Source organism: Amyelois transitella, chromosome 15 (genome assembly GCF_032362555.1).
Source record: "Amyelois transitella isolate CPQ chromosome 15, ilAmyTran1.1, whole genome shotgun sequence".
NCBI classification, from domain to species: Eukaryota; Metazoa; Arthropoda; class Insecta; order Lepidoptera; family Pyralidae; genus Amyelois; species Amyelois transitella.
In genome coordinates, this window is record NC_083518.1 from 6,881,961 (window position 1) to 6,897,740 (window position 15,780).

Consider the following 15,780-nt stretch of genomic DNA (forward strand, 5'->3'; position numbering starts at 1 on the left):
GTTATACCCATTATTGATTATGCTGATGTGTGTTGTCTGGATCTAACTGAAGAACAACTGAATAAGCTTGAACGTCTTCTCAATAATTGTATCAGATTTATTTTCTGTCTTCGTAAGTATGACCATGTCTCTGAATTCCGTTCTCAGCTTAAGTGGCTGCCCATCCAACAACGTAGGAATCTTCATATTCTGTGCCAACTTTATAATATTCTTAATAATCCCCTAGCTCCAGGTTATCTTAGATCTGAATTTCAACTTTTAAGTTCCACTCATGAAAGAATCCTACGTTCCTCTAACAGGTTGACCCTTGCAACACCTTTTCACCGTACAGGTTTTTATTCGAATTCTTTCGCTGCTACAGCTGTTAGACTTTGGAATGCACTACCCGATTCCGTTCAAGCTTCTCCGAGCCGCGCCAGTTTTAAGTCGCACGTGGTCCAGTTGTTTCTGACCCAGTCATGAGAGAGTAAATAATCTCTGTATGTAATCTGCTGCAAATATATGTATATATATATATACATATATTTGCAGCATATATATATATATATATATATATTTGCTGCATATATATATATATATATATATACATATATATATATATATGTATATATGTATGTTTAGTGTAGTATATAGGTATATATTAGATATGTATAGGTTTTTAGTATACATATATCGTATAGTAAGTATGTTTGTTATACATTATTATTAGCACCCACACAAAGGTTCTCCGCTTAACCCAATGGTAGACTGTTAGATAATGCTATTAGCATTAAGTCCGCCTATTGTACTTTACAAATTGTAATTGTTACAATAAAGAATAAATAAATAAAAAATACGAACATCTATCGATATAAGAAGTTTGCTTCTTTGCAACTTATAATCATTGCCATTGCCACTAGAAATAGCTGTTTTAAATATAGGTTATATTCCACCTACTCTGGTGAAGGCTTGTACTTGTATGAGACATCGTCCGTATGTCCGACAACGTGTCAACGACAAATCGGACAGAATCGTCGGATGAGATTAAACCATAGAGTCTGGCATTTGTTCATTTTCTATAAGGTTGGCCCTACTGACTTAATAAATGTCAATGTCATCAAACTGCCAAAACACAGCTTGGTTTTGATTTGAATCTTGAACTCAGATCAACGTTGTTTTTAAGTTTGAAACGAATTCTTTTTCTGTTTGCTGTTGGCAATCAACAAATCAATGAAAATATTATTAATTGCCTTTTGATACAAGAAATGGGAGAGCAAATAATGAATAATCAAACTGGTGACGAGGATATGAATTCTTCTGGGATCACTTTTGATAATCTTACTATTTTGAAAGAATTTAGTAATATAGCTGATTTAGTCAGGTAAAAAGAGTTATTAAGTTCTAATGCACCAATTAATATTATTAAGTTACGACTGGACGTGGATGATTATAAAAAAAATAAATTGTATGGAACTTCTTGCAGGATTGAAGATTTCTTAGAGACAGTACCTAAAGCCAAACTCAGAAGAGTCAAATGGATTCCAATGTTCAATTGTTTGAAACAAGCTATCCTTGATGAAATGGAGCAAGAATTTAGTTCAATGTGGGAATATGAAAATATGCCTGCAAAATTGGCAATATTAGAAAAACAAAAAGAAAAATTTGCAGAAGTTGATTCTGATAAACAGCTTTGGTGAGTTTTGTGCTATTTTGACAGCCTCTGTGGCGCAGTTGTAGTGTGCTTGTGACACAGTAGGTCCCGGGTTTGAAATTCTGGTCAGGGTGTAACAAGAAATGAACTTTTTCTGATTGGCCTGGGTCTTGAATGTTAATCTTTTAAAGTATAAGTAAATAAGGGTATTATAGAGTTAGTTATCTCCTACCACAAGTTTCAAACTTTGAGGCTAACTCCAATCTGTTTAATTTGTCATAAATATATTTATAACTCAGACCATATTACCAGGCCCACTTGAAAAATTTTGTGGTACCAGTATGGCAAAGCAGCAAACACTGCTATTTTCACCAAGAATAGGATAGATTTATTTTCAAAATTGGATACAAGGTATCATTTATTGATGTCACATCACTTAAATCTAATTATAACTACTACTGCTTCCATAGCACATGTGTAGAAGAAGTGGAAGAACAAACTCCACTGTAGCATTTTTACCGGACGTCAATTTACAAATATAGATCGCTTAATTATTGCCTACATTAATAAACATGAATAAATGTAAATCAATGTAGGCAAACTTCTTGGTATATGCTATACCATTATTTCAATATCAATATTTTGTCAAATAAATAAAGATAAAATAAAATATGTACACACTGTATAAATACAAAAATGCACAATTTAAGAGGCCATTATGTCAAGCTCAGGCCAGGATATAACCCTCGGTGCTGTAAAAGGCTTTCCTACAAAGCTTATCTTTAATCTATTTTTTTAATTTCCTATTATTCATTTCAACAACACTTTTTGGTAATTTATTATAAAATCTTATACAATAAATCAGAAATGATTTCCCTATCTTAACCAGCGATGCTAACAACTTATAATTGTTGATTTACTAGTACATTCACCTTCTTTTTTTAAAGGGTCTTAAGTTTTTCCCAAAAATTTCCTTTAACATATTTAGGTTTTTGAAAAATTCTTTAAGTGAATCTCTTTGTTTTAGACCATAGATAGCTTGAATTGCATTTTTATTAGAATGAAAATAGTTTGTATGTCTGCTGCTGCTCCCCAAAGCATTAGACCATATGACATTAAACTATTAAAATAACTACTATACTTATACTATTAAAATATATACTAGCTTAGCAATTGCCACATCTGAATAGCATATGCTGCAGAACAAAGCCGTTTAGAAAGTTTCAAAACGTGGGCATGCCATTTCAAATTTGAATCTAATGTTATTCTGAAGAAAGTAGTACTATCAACAAAATCTAATCTTTTACTACTTTTAGTAATATCCACATTTGACTGCCGCACATTGGGAAGTGTAAACTTAATGCTTTGGGTCTTATTTGCATTTAACAGTAAGTTGTTGATTGTAAACTACTTAGAAATGGCGGCTAAAGTGCTATTCACATCATCACAGATTTCGCTAATACGGTTCATCTTAAAAATTGGTGACATATTATCATCTGCAAACAACACAATGCCAGTCTGTTTCTCAATCATGCTTGGCAGGTCATTAATATATACCAGAAAAAGAAAAGGTCCCAAAATGGAACCTAGTCTAACCAAGACTCTCATTAGTATAATGATGGTTTTAATTTTTTTTTATTTCCTACACCTATTATTTTTTTTAAATTATCATCTGAATGGTTGAATTCTTACCTCTGGAGAAAAGGCTAAGGCACACCTGACCACAGTCCTGGATTGTGTTCACTCCCATCTCACGCTCTGCAAGCTTTGCAGGGGATCATAGTTCTACAAATTGTTAGTAGACCTGCACGCTCACTATTAGTTTTGATGCTCTATGGTTTGATTAAAAATTTCTTTATCACTTATTTGGTAATACTTGCGGGAGTGATGATAGATAATGACATCGTTTTTTTGCTTTTTAGGAGACCTCAACTTGGTGATGTAAAAGCACAGTTGAAAGCAAGGGATATTGCAAATTTACAGAAACAGAAAGTTTTATTAGAATCTCTTGCTAAGGAATATGAAACAAGAGTTCAAAAATTGAAGAAAATTATTTCAGCAAAAAGAGGTTACCTGAAAGCTTTGCAAATGGATATTCAGAAATATCAACGCAAAAATGAAGACTTTATAAGAAGAATTGGTGACAAACTAGAGAACCATCAAAATTTGGTCAAAGTGATGATACCTGAACCAGTAGACGTCAGTGACCTGACATGGTCTGATGATATGGATATAAATTGATAACGCACAACAATATTATTTGAATAAAATTTATATTTCAGAAAATTGTACACACTTGAGAAAAAGTACAACGAAATTTTATTTTAATTATATTAAACTCAAAATCTTCTGAACTTATCTTTAACTAGTGTAGATGAAAATAGAGAATAAATGTTAGTGATATTTAAAAGTGTTACTGATAAAATCACATAAAAATCTAATGTTGCTTTATTTGGTTCCAGCTACCTACGGCTTGCTATACACCTGCTATTACAGAAAGCAAACTTTGAATTTAAAAAATAGCAACTTATTATTTATCAACATTATTTACCGACAATCAAATATAAAGCTTTTAATGCATATTCAAGGAAATATTAAAAGTGAAAATGATATCCTAATAGCATAGTACATAAAGATTTAATTATTATGTTTAATAATTAGCACAAGATACAATTACAATGCAATTTTTCAATTACAAGTAAATGCAAATTATACAGAAAGAAAAAATTTACATCTTAGTTTAATAGTTATATTTATTAATGAAAATCATTTGACATTGTTATAACATAGCTAAAAAATAAAATTGTACAATGCAAAACCTGCATATAATTTTATAATATTTAATAATAATAATATAGCAATTGCACTATGTTGCGAGGACTACACTGTTTCTACCACCTTTATTAAAATTATATCAATGCATGAGACTTGCTACCTCTGCAGCGCGTGACAGCCTCCGACGAGAGATCATGCCAAATCTTAATTTTGGAACGTCTACTTAATTTGTAAAGAGTAATACTGAGTGCGAAATAACATTATCAATTTCACTGGGTTCTTCACTCTCAAACATAAAAGGTGAATGCGATGCGGTCTTGTCAGGAAGTAAGACACTTATTTCCTATGACATGACATAGTGAAGGTTAATATCATCTTAGGCCAGTCCCACAACTGGATAAATCCCAAAAATAAATAAACACTAAGTGTACAAAACTAATAGAATGAAAAATTTGATGGACGATTGTAAAATTTTTGGAAAATAATTTTGCCTAATACATCCTAGAATTTTTCAAATAAACAATTTGTCGTCACTTATACGAGACCTATTCATACTTTACATTTATAGGCACATTAGTTACAGAATAAATAAAGCAAATGTGCTTTCGATCCACTACAACTTAATAAATAGTAATATGAAATGTAACGACGCTTTACATCCAATGCCCGCATCTTTAAGATCGCTAGCCCCCACCCCGAGTCTTCAATATCAACTAAACAATTTCATTTCAACATCAACATGTTAGAACAACATAACAGGGTACACTCCGGTGTAGGATACATCAGGGATCGAAAAAGCAATAGTCACCGAGGCATCGCCGAATAGCTCATGTCTTTGCATCCACAACGCTGTAGAACTAAATTCATAAATTAATATCACTCACATTAATAATTAAAATTAAAAATAAGAAGGCACAAGCAAATTGATAAATAAATTTTAACAATATGCGACATATTATTCGGCTTTGTCCAATGACCACACTAACATAATTATAATACATGATACAATTAATCATTTGTAGCGTTCCTCTCACTGTGCCGCACACTGGATTCCGAACGTCAGTTATTTCTTTTTTGGTGGCGACCGTTGAGGCGTGGCGGGCCTGCCGCTGTTGATGCCATTGTATTGATATTTCGCTTTCTTCTCGGATGGTTTCAATATCTACACACCAAATAATACTTCACTTTTGGCAACGTTCAACAACATTATTTAACGTTTAGTGCGAAGAAAAAAAATCTATTGCAACTTCGTCTTCTTCTCTGACGGTTTCAATATCTATACACCAAATAAAACATCCATTTTACTATGTCGAAAAATAAATTAAAAGTGTAAAAAAAATAACTACATAGTAAAAAGAACAAATTCGTGACACTACTGGTTCTACTTTAAGATATATTAGGTGTATACAGATACCGAATCACGTCTTTAGAGTTTGCAGGTTAAACAGAGCTTTCTACATTCAAGGATTGATGTACACAAATTTTCCCTTGAATATAGATTTTTATTATACTCTGTTCTTCCCACTTTAATCCAATAATTTTTTTAGAACACCTTTACAAGCTAGTCTACAATGGAATGGCTAAATAACAAAAATGCATTTACTTCTTATTTTGCATGTTAAATGAATATTTAGCCACATAACTACAGTCTAACCTCATTGCTTGTCCTCTATTACAGAAAATAAAATTCCAGAAGTCAACTCTAACTGTATAGTTGTGGAAAAAAATTAAGAATACTTTTTTATTTATTTTCTGACGCAGAGGATTTTTGAGGTGCAGGTGTAATTAAATAGAAAATTAAGGCGAGATTATAATATCAGATACATAAAGGAGATATAGGCAAGTTGGATTAGGCTTAAGAAGTTGTGAAAATGTAAAGGGTGATAATCTACCCATCCAATTTTTTTTAAGAAACCAATGCTGTTAAAATGTGTATTTTAAGAGTAAGTATCTATGCACTTTTTGTTTCAGTCTTGCCTTAATACCTTTATGATCACGAGAGCTTGCTTTTCAAAAACTATTTTGTACATTTACAAAATCTGTTAGGGCAGTTTATTTTTAGGCCACATTATAAAATACATTTTATTTTATTAAATTGGTAAAAAAGGTATTTATAAAACAACAAATACCCTAACAAATAATGCAAGTAAATCGCAAAATAAAATGAATATGCACTGGTATAAGAAGCGGAGATTTTTTTTTAAATCGTTACAAAAAGCCTTTCTGGTATAAATTTTTAAGAAAGGTTACGAAGAAAAATTTATAAATATTTAATAAAAAATGTCAAAATTCTCCTTTTCTGGTATTCAGTTAAGTGGGTTAATGGAAACAGGTGTTATTTGGTTCGCTTGACAAAAGGTAGTTAAGAGTTAGGTTTAATGAGTATGTTATTATATAATTATATAAATTATCGATATAAGTTATGGTCACACCCCATTACAACAAGCTTATTTTCCTCTCGCGTTTAATACCTGTATTATTTATGAATAGTGCAACACGAAGAATTTAAAAAGTTAAAACATTTTTTCCAGTTTCCATTCATCCGAAACTTTATGACTATACTTCCTCAGCTGCAGAAAAACTTAGCAATTAATAAAATAAATTTAATCGCGCCCTGTATGCCCGTATTACACTTGACTAAATGAAGACTTCCCAAGTGATTTAGAAAAAAATTTAAGAGAAATTTTTCAGTAGGCGGACAAATGTTATATCTTATATTAATCGCAATACAATCAAAAATAGTACTTACGTAGTATCGAAAAAGTCGCCATTGACACCACTTTTATTATTTGCTGTTCTGCCTATTGAAAAACTAGATTTTCAATCAAGTGTAATACCTGCTTTAAAATATTTTATGACTTCATACCTGGAAAGAACACATGAGCGTCTCATCGACGGACATCATACCGCCAGCGTTGTCGAATTCACCGCAATAGTTTGGTGCGGAGAACAACGTTACGAGTTGCCTCTTCGCGAAGAACTCGTATCCATCTTCGACCACCTAAAATTCAGTAATGAATAAATTTATTTTATTGCACAACTGCTAGCAACCCGTACCCGCTTTGCACGGGTAACATTTATAGATATAAACCTTTCTCATAAACACCTCTTTTCTACATTTTAAACAGGAACAAAATACGTCGATAACTTTCCGAGATTAGAGCATACATATAGAATGTGAAACTGACTGTGACTTTATAATATACTTACATTACATGAATAGGTACATCATAAGTGATGCACAAAAAATTATAATAAACCTCATATCACCCAGATCAATCTGTGTGGTTACATTATAGCTCAAACAAGATCCAAAGTTCGAGGATAGTAACTCAAAGATAGTATTATATATATTTTACGGAGACAGACTGAGCTAAAAGTCTCAAAAAGACGATAAGGACACGGTCAGCTGCATTGCTTAATGATAGAATTGAGATTTAAATACTATTATAACCTGCATGGAAAAATAAGCAGTTGGCACACACTATGATTCCCCTTCGCTACCAGACCATGGCACGCGCCATGTTATGGGGACAGCACGAAAGCTAACTCAAGATGAATGTGCGCAAATTCCCGTAGTCGCCTCTTTCGTAAGAGGAGTCTACGGGAATGCGCAGCGTGGGAATGATCCTATTCAAATGTGCCTAGAACCGAATAACAAGAGCAATCCTCTAAACAGATCTCAACAAAGGACGGTAGCCGTACACGCTACCTCTAGTGTTGGGAGCACAAAAGATCTAATAATAGATGATTTGTAAGCGAGTTTACAATCAGTTTGAAGTTAACGTTTGATAACTATGAAATGGAACACGCGTAGACAGAATCGATTGTATTGCAATATGTCTATTATTATTGTATTGCAATATATTAGTTATAATACCTAGTGAACTGAATGGTTCAATATATTATGTACTCTATTGAAGTTTTATTTTATTTTAAAAAAAAACATATCTTAGGAAAAAAATAAAGAAGACAATCTTTTTTTACCCAATATTATGATTCATAAGGAGACAAAGATAAATATAAGATAAGACTTCTCAGAAATTGACATAACAAATAAATATGTGGCGTTACGCTATCAAAGTTAGTAATTTGGTAAAATCGTTCTTATGGATATAAATGTTTTTTTTTTGCATTATTGTGAGCTACCATCCAAGGATTCTGGATTATTTCATTAATTCTTTAAATCTCTATGTACATTTTGGCAACTACTGCCATACATGTATTGCGATTGCAATAGCTTTCAAATTCTTACTTGTGACATTTGTACCAGTTGTATGCAAATAAATCATTTTGAATTTTTGTTTTTTTTTTCAATGCACATCATTAATACTCAAAAGTCTATAAATATAATCAGATCGTGGGTACATTACTTGAGAAAATATTTTTTCTCAAAATATAAGATTTGAGCCACATTATTTGATATTAAAAATATTATAAAACTAAATTTTCCTACAAATTTCCATCTTGCTCAAATGTTTACCAATCAGCTTACTAAAGAGTAAAGAACATAAATACATACTTAAGTACATAATACATACGGATTTTCCGTGAGGTTCATATCATTATTGTTTTGTTACATTTCAGCGCAAGGTCGCAGTCTCTTGTAAATAACTCGCCGCTCACTCATTACTACATTCTTTATTATTTCTACTCATATAAATGTGAAAGGTGTATTTACAATTAATTAACATAGGCATTATAATTAAAAATTCTCAAAGTCAAGGCCTAAAAGCAGTAATAAAAGTTATTTTGTTATTAATAACGTCTCTTTTAAAGAAAATTATTGTCTTGTTAAGTTGGGTTGGTATCCCAAAATATAAACTTACTTTTTACATAAGATAATCATAAATATAATATAAAATAAATAAAAACAAGCTTTGCATTTTCCTCCAAAGAACGTTTTTTTGTAATATAATATTTCAATGCTGCCTCCGCTGGGCCTAGGCAGAAGGAGCATACCGAAGAGTATGCGGAACCGAGAATGGAGAGAGACCGGACAAAATGGAAATAAATAATTTCAGAAAGCTGACCTTGAGCTCTGAACCATATTAGTGTCGGGTACGACCAGGAATAAAGATGGGAGATATTGTCGTTTATTTTGCAGAAATTCCAACATATTGACTGCAACATCGTATAAGGTACACCTTGTTCAAAGTTACTTCATATGTTTTGTGCTAGACAGTTGTTCAAAGAAACATATTGTCTTTCAGTGAGTTTCGTATGTATGTCACGATTGAACAAAAGGTAGCCTCGTGACCTGTAGCCTGCTTATTGTCAATCATTTCTGTCAGAATTATAATTGTTGTGATCAATAAGGTATACCTTTTATATAAATATCTATTTGTTACACTCACGGGTAACTGCTGGACAGATTTTTATGTGACATTTGAAATCGACTTTAGAACCAGAGGTCAAACATAGGCAACATTATTCGTGAGCCAAGTCGCGAGTTAATCCTATAACATTTTAAAAATTGACATACGCATCTGTCTGTTTACAGTAGTCAAAACCGACTAAACAATATACAGTATACAGTAAAAGTTAAGGACTACAATGAATCTGATTTTCTATGCATTTCCCTGAACAAAACATAAATAAACCCGAATTTTAAAATCTTACTTACCTGATGGGCACGACAGATCAAATCTAAATCGTGTCTGTTAAGGAATTTGCTGACGACATCCGGGCCGAATGTGAACGAGACACCGCGGTCATTCTCACCCCAACCTTGCACGTCTTTGTCCGGGTCTGACCAGAGCAAGTCGCATAGTAAACCTGAAAACATACAAGTTTGATGGATATTCTTTGTATCTACAATTGTAAATTGTAGGAATAGTACAGTCGTCCGCAGGGCAACTTTACACCACATTTTCGATTTAAAATAAAATATAATTAAAAAATGTCATGTTTATTTGCAGGCGAGTGCTCACGGGTATGTTCACGGTTGCCTACATTTGCTGTATTGCTTTAGAGCCCGGGGTCATTACATTGACGGTGATTTGACTACATTAGTAATTTTACACAGATCGACTGTAGTCGGCCCTTCGCAAACTAAAGGCTATATTAAAACAAAGCTCAAAGGTTGCTTATTTAGCTTAGTTTTGCCATTTTGTTTTCTAAGTCATACGATATCCATTGATAAATTCGGAGTTTTCATCGTACTGACCACTACTGTTATTGTTACTGGTACTGTTGGAACCCACACGATTGTAAGTAATATAGAAAACATAGAGGAAACATTGAATAAATAAACCAGTTATTCAATGCACAGTTAAAATCACTAAAACAATTTAGATACAAAGCTAGTAGGTGTAAAGTGTTAAAAAATTCGCAAGTTGTCTGAAATATTAAGGTTGAAACAGGTAATTCTATATCTGTGGCGGAACTATAAAAGACCTCTCTAAGCAGGCGACGAAAAATACATGGAATTTGACATACTTAATCCTAAGTGATAAAAAGATATGTTAAAAGCAAAAAGTATCGACAAAAGTTTCGAAGAAACGCGTGAGAACCAGAACTTCGATTACTCATGGCAGAACCTTAACAATTCATTCAATAACATTCCAAGGACGAGCTGTAATATAATGACTCACAATCATTACTTACAATAAATGACTATATAATCAACAATTAACAATGATAACGACACAATCTATTGTCCTAATTGGCACAATTAAATCCGCCACATACTAGATTGAAGAGTATGGATTATAAATTCAGTTCATGATTCTTTATTTAAAAATAGCCACACTACTGGATCGATCAAGCATGCCAAACGCAAATATATGTAGATAGTTGCTTATGTAGAAGTCCGCTTAAAAGGATTTCCCGAAATTTCTAACATACTTACTGCATTTCATCCCATAGATGTTAAGAAAAGATGTGCCGTCTTTATCTCTTACGGGGTTCTGTGTGAAAGAGAGAGTACTTAATTCAAATGTATATTACCTGTATCTGGGACATCAGTCGGTCTCATTATCCGCCTAATCTGCTCCATACCCTGAAGGTCTGGAGACAGGCCACCGTGACAGCAGAATATCTTTTCATCAATGATGGCGGCAATCGGCAAGCAATTGAAACAGTCCGTGAATGTTTTCCACAGTTTTATGTTGTATCTGCGCTTGCATTCGTCGTAAAAACCTGTAGAGGATAATTGATCGTAGGATAATCGATGTAATAATCTAAATATAGACTGCAATTTACATGTCATGTTGAGAAGTTGATTACGTAAATTATCAAGTTTAGAATAAAATTGAGATCGAGTTTTTCGTACCTTACTAAGACTTGAGAGATGGTTTTTCATAAAGTGTACTACTGACCTTATTGGTTTTAATTTCAGTGGTATTAATATAACGAAGATATAAAAGGTATTTGCAGCTGAAGAAAAAATTGTGTCGCTTAAAATTATTTTACAACACGGATCAATAAAATAAAGATTGAAAAAATTTTTACTGGTAAATCAATACATGATTTTACTAAATACCTAATTAAGTTATTATTATTTTACTAAAAAAAAAGCTAAAAATTACAGAACTCATTACCATAAATACGATTTATGCTGGCACATTCATGGTTTCCTCTGAGCAAGAAGAAATTCTCAGGATATTTTATTTTGTATGCGAGCAGGAGGCATATAGTTTCCAGTGATTGTTTGCCACGATCTACGTAATCACCCAAGAATAAATAATTGGCCTCCGGTGGGAAACCTCCATATTCGAATAGACGTAGTAAATCTGTGTACTGGCCGTGAATATCACCTGTAACATTGCATTATTGTTATATAAAAGTTGCTACATAAAATGTATAAAAGAAGGGGATGACTGGCTTATCTGTCAATGCGAAGATAAATCAGAACAAAATGAATGCTGCTATTTGGCACACATACAGATATAGTAGTTAAGTCATGCTTTGGTGGCAATAACATTTGGAAATTTCCATGGATGAGAACAAGATTATGCTTTTTAAAAATAATATAGGTACGCGCATGTAATGTACCTTTATTTTATCTCGGACATTTCAAATCATGTTACAAAGATCCGTGGTCATTCGAGCAACTGAAAACCTGTGGGCTATGGCTAGTATAATGCAACGCGAAAGTTTTAATATCAGTTTAGGGCATTATATCTATACATGCCCATATGTTTAATGCCCTATAATTAATAATTAAGGATTAGATAAAATAATGAATGAATAGTTTGGTTCCTAAGTTTCTTAATACCATTATCTAGCAATTAGATTTATTTTAATAGTGCCGTGTGGTTCCCGGCACCAATACAAAAAAGAACAGGACCACTCCATCTCTTTTCCATGGATGTCGTAAAAGGCGACTAAGGGATAGGCTTACAAACTTGAGATTCTTTTTTAGGCGATGGGCTAGCAACCTGTCACTATTTGAATCTCAATTCTATTATTAAGCCAAATAGCTGAATGTGGCCATTAAGTCCTTTCAAGACTGTTGGCTCTGTCTACCCCGCAAGGTATATAGACGTGAACATATGTATGTATGTATGTAGATTTATTTTATGATAATATCCTAAGTATACATATAATGTACGTATATAATAAACTAGCTGTGCCTACTATGCTGTGCATTGAAGCCCTCAAGGATGAATAATTTTCCCCATTTTTTTCATATATTCCATTATTTCTTTGCTCCTTGTAATTGCAGCGTGATGTTATATAGCCTAAAGCTTCCTCGATAAATGGTCTATTCTACGCAAAAATAATTTTTCAACTCAAATCAATAATTCCTGAGATTAGCATTTTCAAACAAACTCTTCAGCTATATAAGTATAGATATACACGCAAACAACATTGTTATTATGAATGAAGGCAAACCAAAGGACACATACTTATTTGCCAGCTATAAAAAAAAATAGCGGTAAGACAAAAGTAACTTGTATTACAACAAGTTATGATATTATGAGTTTACCACAAATTTTGAGCGGTGCCTCCAACTCCAGTAGTATCGGCTGTTGCAGGAATATCTCCCTGGACTTGGTGCAGAGGCCGCGGACCTCTGACTCCGACATCTGCACTGTCTTGCCAGGCCTGCATCCTCGAACTACAACAAAATTTTGTGTTTTAAAAACTTAAGACATCTGTTTGTTCAGTAATTTCATGAAGTAAACTGACATATTCAATAATCTATATTTCAAACCAGAATCTTCTGTTGCCTTGATAACATCCAGATCAATTTTAGAGGCAAGGCAAGATTGCAACATTAACTGCCAACCAAAACTATAAAAAATTCAATAGATTAAAATCTTGTGATAATATTGAATTAGTCAGATTACTTGGATTAAAATCATAAAATTTACTGAAAATAAATCATTAAAGGATCAAAACAGACAAGCATATGAATTTGAAGCACTATGTTGAAAGAATAACAAAATTGGACATTATATTTAGACGAGCCTGATAAAATAATATATTGATCAGTAGAGCTCTTTTAACATAGTTGACCTTAACTGAGATAATACATGGTTGAATGATTCTTCATAACAGCATAGGACTAGGAACAAGACAACTGTCATTTCAAGCAAACAATGGTTGAACACAATACAAAAGAGAATACCTACTTAGCTGTCTTATGGATGTTTTAATGAGTTTTACAGTAGTCAAAGAATATACATTTAGCTCTATCTGTGAAGGTCCTGAAGTTTATGATTAGTGTAAATATTATTTTAGATTGAATATTTTTACTTGATGGAATATTCTATAGGTAGATCAACAAGCCATGGTTTATGTACCTAATACTGTATATTGTATTGTATCATATTTATAACTAATCCTCACTGAAGAACCATTCACAGTAAATAGCTAAATTGAAGTTCTAATAAATAATACATGCAAATTTAACAATTCACTTAATCTTCAGATGTAAAAAATAATCATAATGACACTTTCAATTTCAAGCAAAAACACACAGGAACACACATATACTTCACAATGCTGAAAAATTCTCAGTTATTTTAAAATAAAAAGATAGTGTATACCTTGAATATAATAAAAATATGTTTGGCTTATTAACAATTATTAAATAACAATTATATAGATTATAAAAAAAAGTAAAACAAATGAAAAATTGATTAAAAAATTATAAGGCAAAGTTTAGTTCATGAGGCAATTTTATTTCAAGTGTAAAAACAATTTATTCCAACAAGAAAAGGAAAGATATGGAATCATGGAGCACTGGTTGTGATGCTGTCTCTTGGGACTGTTCACTAAAGGGACAACAAAATAAACAATCTAGCTCAACAATTTTTATGTGACCATACATTCTCCTGAAAAGATGTCTTTCAATTTCCCTTTTCGCCTCGCCGTTTCCTGTTGCAGCCTGTATACTGTTGTAACCCATCAAAAAGCAGCGTAATAAAGTAAAATAAATAAGTTTAAATCGAGTAATAAATTTAAGCACAACAACAGGCTCATAGAAGTATTCCATGCAATGAAGTCTGACATCATTGGCAACAGAATGCTTCTGTAGTGTAGCCTTGCTTTATAATATAGTACAGTTCATTCCAAAGCCGAAAATAGATATTTGCTACCTCATAAAAAGGGCGAACATCAATTGTGGAATCTGATAAGAATTTAGGATAATCGATTTATTTATGAGTTTGACGTTTCTATACCACTACATACTCGGTGATATAATTACGCAACTATGAACACAATGAGCTTGGATCAATTAATCTAATAAAACAATCTGGAAATATAGGATCTGGTGTGCACTGATTATGAAAGAAAAAGATCTTTACCTTCTAAAAGTCTGTGAATTAGACTGTCAACATTGAGTTCGTCAGCCATATTTACTACACGAATAATTTACGTCAAAAAGTCAAATCCTTCGACACACATAACACCATTGTAGAATGTAGACTGCCACTAGTGTTGACGCACCATGTAGTTATCGATAGTGTTTCGTTCAACATACGATATTTTAATATTTTAAAGAGAAAGAATCGCTTATCGATAGTGAATTTTGGTGCAAAACTATTTAAACAACTATAATATCTATAGTATTGCAACATATGGCTGCACTTTATTGTCACATCTTTACATTTACGTACAGCCAAGGTTTCATATCTAATAGTGACATCTAAATAGTGACAGGTTGCTAGCTCGTCACCTAAAAAGAAAATCCCAGGTTTCTAGGTGTAAGAGATAGACTTCTAAGACTGTCTTTTAGACTTGGGCCATGGGAATGAAGTGGTCTTATTCTTTTTTATATTGGTGCTGGTAACCACACAAATATACATACATATTTACACCCCAAGTTGATTCGTAGACCCCTTTAGCTTCTCTCATTCGATTTATTAAATACATGTCGCTGCAAATTATATAAAAAGCATATCTTTCATTGTTTTATC

The 15,780-nt window shown here is 32.5% G+C and overlaps 2 protein-coding genes across 4 annotated transcripts; one reads left to right on the forward strand and one right to left on the reverse strand.

Annotated features, from left to right (window-relative positions):
- The first annotated feature begins 1,097 nt into the window (after positions 1 to 1,097).
- On the forward strand, positions 1,098 to 4,134 carry LOC106139514 (uncharacterized). The gene is made up of 3 exons (XM_013340975.2): positions 1,098 to 1,360; positions 1,463 to 1,672; positions 3,553 to 4,134. Exons 1-3 carry the CDS (start codon positions 1,245 to 1,247, stop codon positions 3,869 to 3,871), a joined length of 645 nt encoding a protein of 214 aa, XP_013196429.1. The 5' UTR covers positions 1,098 to 1,244; the 3' UTR covers positions 3,872 to 4,134.
- On the reverse strand, positions 3,885 to 15,305 carry LOC106139513 (serine/threonine-protein phosphatase PP1-beta catalytic subunit). 3 transcript variants are annotated; one of them, XM_013340973.2, is made up of 7 exons: positions 15,169 to 15,305; positions 13,341 to 13,472; positions 11,950 to 12,165; positions 11,357 to 11,548; positions 10,032 to 10,183; positions 7,272 to 7,406; positions 3,885 to 5,567 (listed from the first exon to the last, which is right to left on the reverse strand). In XM_013340973.2, the coding sequence occupies exons 1-7, from the start codon at positions 15,215 to 15,217 to the stop codon at positions 5,469 to 5,471; spliced, it is 975 nt and encodes a 324-aa protein (XP_013196427.1). In that variant the 5' UTR covers positions 15,218 to 15,305; the 3' UTR covers positions 3,885 to 5,468. The 3 variants fall into 3 exon arrangements, with proteins under 3 accessions (XP_013196427.1, XP_060804032.1, XP_060804031.1); XM_060948049.1 differs by lacking the exon at positions 15,169 to 15,305 and adding an exon at positions 14,959 to 14,979; XM_060948048.1 differs by having other exon boundaries at positions 5,558 to 5,681.
- Between the last annotated feature and the right edge of the window lie 475 nt (positions 15,306 to 15,780).

Coding starts and splice junctions, on each gene's coding strand:
- LOC106139514 (XM_013340975.2), top strand. CDS start 1,245: ATGGGAGAGCAAATAATGAATAATCAAACTGGTGACGAGGATATGAAT. Junction 1,361..1,462: donor AATATAGCTGATTTAGTCAG/GTAAAAAGAGTT, acceptor AACTTCTTGCAG/GATTGAAGATTTCTTAGAGA. Junction 1,673..3,552: donor GATTCTGATAAACAGCTTTG/GTGAGTTTTGTG, acceptor TTTGCTTTTTAG/GAGACCTCAACTTGGTGATG.
- LOC106139513 (XM_013340973.2), bottom strand. CDS start 15,217: ATGGCTGACGAACTCAATGTTGACAGTCTAATTCACAGACTTTTAGAA. Junction 7,407..10,031: donor TGATCTGTCGTGCCCATCAG/GTAAGTAAGATT, acceptor ACTGAATTTTAG/GTGGTCGAAGATGGATACGA. Junction 5,568..7,271: donor CGCTCATGTGTTCTTTCCAG/GTATGAAGTCAT, acceptor TTTGGTGTGTAG/ATATTGAAACCATCCGAGAA.